General features: G+C 30.9%; 2 protein-coding genes and 1 long non-coding RNA gene across 4 annotated transcripts in view; 2 read left to right on the forward strand and 1 right to left on the reverse strand.

Annotated features, from left to right (window-relative positions):
• LOC109329077 (short-chain dehydrogenase reductase 3b-like) lies at window positions 1138-2360 on the forward strand. The gene is made up of 2 exons (XM_019562741.1): window positions 1138-1260; window positions 1556-2360. Exons 1-2 carry the CDS (start codon window positions 1247-1249, stop codon window positions 2343-2345), a joined length of 804 nt encoding a protein of 267 aa, XP_019418286.1. The 5' UTR covers window positions 1138-1246; the 3' UTR covers window positions 2346-2360.
• Window positions 4305-7054, forward strand: part of LOC109330157 (E3 ubiquitin-protein ligase HEL2-like) — a 5621-nt gene continuing 2871 nt past the window's right edge. For both annotated transcript variants that reach the window (XR_002105636.1, XM_019564210.1), the window contains exons 1-5: window positions 4305-4593; window positions 5701-6003; window positions 6103-6311; window positions 6396-6444; window positions 6552-6641. Coding sequence is in view for 1 of the 2 variants with exons in the window: in XM_019564210.1 (XP_019419755.1) it covers window positions 4417-4593; window positions 5701-6003; window positions 6103-6311; window positions 6396-6444; window positions 6552-6641 (828 nt within the window). In the remaining variant the exon portion in view is untranslated. The remainder of the gene's footprint in view (window positions 4594-5700; window positions 6004-6102; window positions 6312-6395; window positions 6445-6551; window positions 6642-7054) is intronic.
• On the reverse strand, window positions 6726-7047 carry LOC109330158. The gene is made up of 2 exons (XR_002105637.1): window positions 6921-7047; window positions 6726-6851 (listed from the first exon to the last, which is right to left on the reverse strand). It is a non-coding gene; the product is annotated as an uncharacterized LOC109330158 (long non-coding RNA).

Consider the following 7054-nt stretch of genomic DNA (forward strand, 5'->3'; position numbering starts at 1 on the left):
TACAGAACTAATGAAGACACAAAATAAATACATACAATCATAACAGAATTTAAAATTTTAACTTCATAAAAATAATAAAATTTTCAATTTTCAATTTTTTACTTCTAACATATAATTAGCAAAATAGATTTTAACTTCAGATAATGATATGTCAAAATCTGAGTTGAAACATAAACAAAGAGGAAAATAACAATGAACCAAATAATGAATATACCTTATTTTACAAAAACAAAAAACGAGAATGCTTCGAGATTATGGAGTTCAAGAGACCTAATACACAAACAACGAAAACAAAAATGTTGGGTTTGAGAAATGATGAAGGTAAGAGGGATTGTGGAGGAAAGTGAAAATGAAGAAAGATTAAGGGCGTTTTGACAATTTTAAAAAAATATTGGGTTCAAAAATTAAAACGATGGGTCCAAAAAAGTGGACCACAATGGTTATTTACCATAAATCTATGGACAGATAACCTTGGGCCCTCTCCTCACCAAAACAAAATATTTTTATACACCTATTAACTAATAATCAATAGTTGAAATAAAGAGAATTTTTAATTTTCTAGCACATTTAGCTGATTTTCTCATCCACATAATGGAAGTTATCATTTTAAAGATACAATAACTAGTGAGTCCAATATATGTGTTGTATAACCAGTCACATGTATAGTTTTTTTTAATATAAATGTCTTTTTAAAAATATTCACTTCACATGTTTAAATTTTTAATCATTTTATATATACCTTGTACAACTAATTATATGCATGTGATATTCCTTCATAAAAATACATTTTAAATAAATATTCGCATCACACATGTATATCTTTTATTTAACCTGACCCCTCCCTTTAATGATCGCAGTTTCTTCTAAATATCAATAATAACTAACTTGCATTATCATCGCTATAGATACTAAGTTCACAAAATGTTAAAGTTTAAGAGGTAATTCAAAAGAAAATAGTTCATGATAACTTGTTACAAAAAAACATGAGTTTAGATAGACTTTATATATGTTTACCTTTAAACAATGAAAGATGAACAATGACAATTACTTTGAAGTTTGGACATTAGAAGATTTTGTTATAGCCACTATTTTTATGAAGCTATGCACTCTACAAACTTTATAAATATAGGTCATTGTATTATTATGGGATACTTACAAAATAGAAAGTTCACATCTGAGAGTTTTATTTCTATGTTTTAGGGAGAATTCATAGATCAAACAAGGAACTCACTCACACTAATTTCCAATGGAGAGGCAAAGGTTCCCTAGTTAGATCTCTCACTAATCCTCTACACTTAATTTCATTTTGTAACATCATTCTTTCATTATTTTCTTATCTCATATTTATTATATAATGAGGGTATCCCCACATATAGATATGAAATTAATCTCTTTCGAGGTATGCAGTTGCGCCTCCCAATAAATGTTGTTCTCGGATATTGAATCTTTGATCTTTTCGTCTATCTGAGAATCCAGTAGAATCTTACACCATGAAGTCAACTCGTTGTTGAAATACATTATGCTTAATATTAATTACTTGACTACATTTTTTCAGGTTGGAGGGTAAGGTGGCTCTAATCACAGGGGCAGCTAGTGGAATTGGAGAAGAAACAGTGAGACTATTTGCTGAAAATGGTGCACTTATTGTTGCAGCAGATGTTCAAGATGAACTTGGTGAACAAGTTGCAGCATCAATAGGCTCAGAAAAAGTGACTTACCACCATTGTGATGTAAGAGATGAAAAACAAGTTGAGGAAACAATCAAATTCACTTTAGAAAAATATGGTCACATAGATATCCTATTTAGTAATGCTGGAATAGTAGGCTCCTTCTCAAGCATCCTCCAATTCGATTTCGATGAATTCGACAACATTATGGCCACAAATGTTCGTGGCACGGCCGCAACAATTAAGTATGCGGCTCGCGCCATGGTTGCGAAAAAAATCAATGGATCTATTATATGCACAACTAGTGTTGCAGCCTCTATTGGTGGAAGTGATCTTCATGCTTACACAACATCAAAACATGCTCTTGTTGGGTTAGTAAGATCAACATGTAGTGAACTTGGTGCTTATGGGATTAGGGTTAATAGTATTTCACCTTATGCAGTTGCTACTCCTCTTACATGCAAAGTTTTAAATGTTGAACCTCATGAAGTTGAAGCTCATAGTAGCTATGAGGCAAATCTGAAAGGTGTTGTGTTGAAGGCTAAACATATTGCAGAAGCAGCTTTGTATCTTGCTTCTGATGAAGCTGCTTATATTAGTGGTCACATCTTGGTGGTTGATGGTGGATTCTCTGTTGTAAAAAGGAGTACTACTTCTTTTGCACCAGTTTACACATAAAACCAATGATATTTATATAATGGGAGCTGATTCACTCGTAATTTTAAAAAACATACTCCACATCTTAATCGTCACACATTCTATGGAAATTCAATGTTTTAGATTTGCTTACTGATTTAATTAATTGGATTTCCTTAAGATGGACGGTTAAGATATGAAATATATTTTTTAAACTTACTATTAGAATAAGTGGATCTCAACCTTTATCAAAATATTATTATATATGGAGTTTTAGAACTATATGCATCAAACTTTGTCACTTGAAATTTTCATTTACTCAATAATCATAATATGTAATACCTCTGTTTTTTAATTGCATTTTCAAAGTAATAAACTTATCAACCTTGTTTGCTTGTGACTCAAAATCCTATTTGCTCTCTACACTTTTCTTTTGCTGGGTTTCAAATTCTTGGCTACAAGTTTTCACCCATTCAATCTCCCCTTATTTATGATTTCATTATTATATAGTAATGTCACATCTAAATAAGATACTTCCTTTGTGATATATGGAAGGAATATATTGAGAAGTAAGTTGGATATTTTCTCTTTTATTCTCTTTTGTATGATTTAAATATATGTTAGGTTATTGTTCATTTTGTCAATTGATTTTGATATGAAACTTTAACAAAATAATGTATAATACTGGTGCTAGAGAATTGTAATATTTTCAATAATCTTTTTTGCCATTTCATTGACAACCGGTAACTATTATAAAAGGGTGACGATGTATGGGACTACTACTTAGTAGGATATTGCTAGGATAAAAAAATTACCTTATTTTTGTAAGTGAAAAAGAATATGAACATTTCATCTTATCTTACACGCATTCTATAAAAAGTAAAAGAGTAAATTATATTGTCACTCTTTGAGTTTTAATGAAATTACACAAATCATCCCTCATTTATCTACATGTACACAAATCTCTCCTATTTTTTATATTTTCATTATACTGATTACCCATGCATAAATAAGTGTAATATTTTAAACAAAAAATGTGATAAATGCAATTAAGTTAAACAAAACATGATATATTGTGTAGACAAGTCCAAATAATATACAAATCAATGTATTTTTATTATTTTTGGTTACATATATTATTTGGACTTGTGTACACAATATATCATGTTTTGTTTAACTTAATTGCATTTATCATATTTTTTTGTTTAAAAGATTATATTTATTTTTTATGTAGATGTGGTTAGTGTAATAAAAGTATAAAAATTAGGGAAGGTTTGTGTAAGTGTAAAAAAGTGAAGAATAATTTGTATAATTTCACTAAAATTAAATGATGTCTTACTCAAAATAAAACTAAGTATTTCATTATCGTATATCACAATTGGATTCAAAATTTAGAAAAAAGTGTATTTGCTTGGGAGGGTTTGCTTACTGTTTTAGCATATAGTTATATATGATATTTATTTAAAATTAAACTTTTAATATTACTATATTCTAATGTTCTATTATTAATCTCGTGAGAGCAAGTGCTTACTGAGAACATAGGCAAATATGAGAATTAACTTAATAAAAAAATGAAAGTGATGCTGAAAATGAGAAACACGTGTTTAGAAAAAATTTGTTTGCCAATATTTGTTTTTTTATTATTTTATGAATGAGATATTCATGTAAATAAACTTAGACAAATATTTGTTTTTTTTAGTGTTACTTTTGTTTAAAAATCAATAATGATTTACATACAAACGTTAGATAATTTGTTTACACTATAAAAAATACGTACTTTATCACATTCTTAAATATAATAGACATATTTGAATCAAATCTATTATTAAAATTATACACTAGATTATATTGGTTTAAATTCATCAACTTATATATGGATTAATTTTAATTTTCTAAAATCTAAATCGATTTTAAATAATATTGGTCACCTCTATAATATTTTTAAATATTTAAATTAAAAATAATCAAAACCCCAAGCCAATTATTTCAAACACCAAACACAAATCCATTCCTCTTCCATACTCCAATTAGGGTTCTTGTTTTTTTGTATCAATTAGGGTTTCTGTTTTTGTTTGTTTTCAATTTTATAATAATCTATAAACAAGTGAAGAAGATGGAGAACATGGACGATTGTTGTGCCGTTTGCGCTGAACCCTTGGAATGGGTTTCGTACGGACACTGTTTGCATCGCGATGTGTGTTCCACCTGCGTCTCTCGCCTCCGTTTTATTTGCGACGATCGCCGTTGCTGCATCTGCAAAACCGAATGCGACGTCGTTTTAGTTACCAAGGTAATATATACGCCAATTGATTTGTACAATGTGATTTATGAAAAGTGAGGGAAGAGTATTGGATAATTGAAGAAGAGTCTTTGCAAATTGAATTGAATGAGTTTAAATCTTAACTGTGCCACATTGACATGAATTGTTATTTTTCATTCTAATTTGCTTAATTGCATAGTAATTTAAACATGGAATGATTGTTTTAATTGTCACTGAAATTATGAAATGATGAAGTGTATGTGTGTGTTATTTTAACTTACAAATATATTTCATTAGGTTTGAGATCGTTGGTATAGGAAGTGACAATATACCCCTGCTAATATGAGTCGAACTAGGAAGAACAAATTATGCTCTCCGGTGCCTATTTTTCCGATTCATGTGATTTAAAAGGCTTGTGATTGAGCTCCTTGCTTTTTTCTTATCTTAACTTAAATGTTTGCTATGCTTTAATTCCTTTTCTAAATTTGGTTTATTTTACTCGTTGGTGGTAATGCATTCAGAGTAACATGTTTGTCTTTGAAGTTATTAATTTCAAATTGTTTCTAAGCAACTAAAATAGTGCATTCATGTCTTGGTAAAGCTCAGTTTTGCTATGAAGTAGGAAAAAATGTCCATGAATTAGGTTGGGCCAATAAGATTTTGCATTTGGTGGAAATCATGGTTGGTTGTGGATGTAAGAGAGGAAAGTGTTATAACAGCAGAGCTGTAATACCATTTGTGCATACAGTATGGAAAGTCACTTCATACTAGATAATACTTTTTATGTCGTTATTGTCTTTCTATGTTTTTATTTGTGATTTCATAATTTTATTTCAAAATTGCATTCTTGAGCTTGGCTTGTTTGCTTTGTTTAAAAATTTAATCATATATTAATAAAGTATCTCCTGGTGCAAGGAGATAAGTTATCTTCTCCTGCCAGCGAAATCATGACATGTGTCATGTTTCATCATTTTCTATAAAAATATTTTTAAAACTAAACAAAATAATACACATGTCATACTTTTACTGGCTGGAGGAGATAAGTTATCTCCTGGTATGAGGAGATACATTATTCCCATTACTTTAAATGTCGCTATCTTTTGATGTTGATATTCAATTTTGATACTGTATTTCCAGGCTCTAGGAGATTATACAAGGATGATAAATGACTTCTCAGCCCTGCCATCTAACGTAAGAGAGGGCAAGGTTGGATCTTACTGGTATCATGAGGATACAAATGCATATTTTGATGACATGGACCAGTACAAGATGATCAAGGCTATGTGCAGGCTGTCATGCAGTGAATGTGAAAAGATGGGGGAACAACCACATGATGCTTCAAGGCGACATGAAAGGTTTAGGAGCATAGGTCAGCTGAAAGGACATTTATTCCATCGTCATAAGTTGCACATGTGCAGTTTATGTTTGGAGGGAAGGAAGGTGAAATTTATATTATTGGCATTCTATTCAAATCTTTTTGGATGTCTGTTTTCTTTTAGATTAACTCTGAGGAATTTTAACCATTGTTTCTATGCATAGGTATTTATATGTGAGCAAAAACTATATACTAGAGCACAATTGAATCAACACATAAACACAGGTGACTCTGTGGTGGATGGCAGCGAAAGTGAGAGAGGTGGTTTTATGGGGCATCCTATGTGTGAATTCTGCAGAACCCCATTCTATGGGGACAATGAACTATACACACATATGTCTACTGAACATTATACATGCCATATATGCCAAAGGTAACAACTCAGCCAATGATGTGCTCAATAAGTGTCTCTCTGTTGATGTGAACTATTAAAATTTAAGGTTCATGATTTTTGCAGGCAGCATCCAGGACAGTACGAATACTATAAGAATTATGATGACCTAGAGGTAAGATATCCACACTATACTTTTATTTTGCTCTTGTTATAACTAAATATTTCGATAATTCGTTTTTGTTGTCTGAATTGAATGTATTCATATGTCTTCTGGTGCAGATCCATTTCCGTCAACAGCACTTCTTATGTGAAGATGAGGCTTGTCTTGCCAAGAAGTTTGTCGTCTTTCAATCTGAAGCAGAGATGAAGGTGATTCCATATGGAGCATGGATCCTTTTCTGTTTCTTAATGAAACCAGTTTTAAAAAATACTTGGAACTAAATGGCCTTTTTTTAGACTTAGTTTATGTTATGGACCTAGATTAGCAGAAACAGATTAAAGAGAAATATCAATATTTTATTTATGTAAAGTGATTGAAAGAAATGCAATAGAACATTGTCTATCACCCACAGAGCTATACTCCTCACATAGAGGCAAAGAGCTAGTTGCTTTGTCCATGACGAACAACAGATTTCCCAAAGATACCACATTCGCTCTCCTATCCCTCCTATATGTAATAATTCATCTAAAACAGAACTCCCTTGTATTCCACACTAACCACTCACTCCTAGCCATCTCATCGCATCATACCCTATTTTTATTTCTCAGTACACATTCCAAAC

Source organism: Lupinus angustifolius, chromosome LG16, assembly GCF_001865875.1.
Source record: "Lupinus angustifolius cultivar Tanjil chromosome LG16, LupAngTanjil_v1.0, whole genome shotgun sequence".
Taxonomy (NCBI): domain Eukaryota; kingdom Viridiplantae; phylum Streptophyta; class Magnoliopsida; order Fabales; family Fabaceae; genus Lupinus; species Lupinus angustifolius.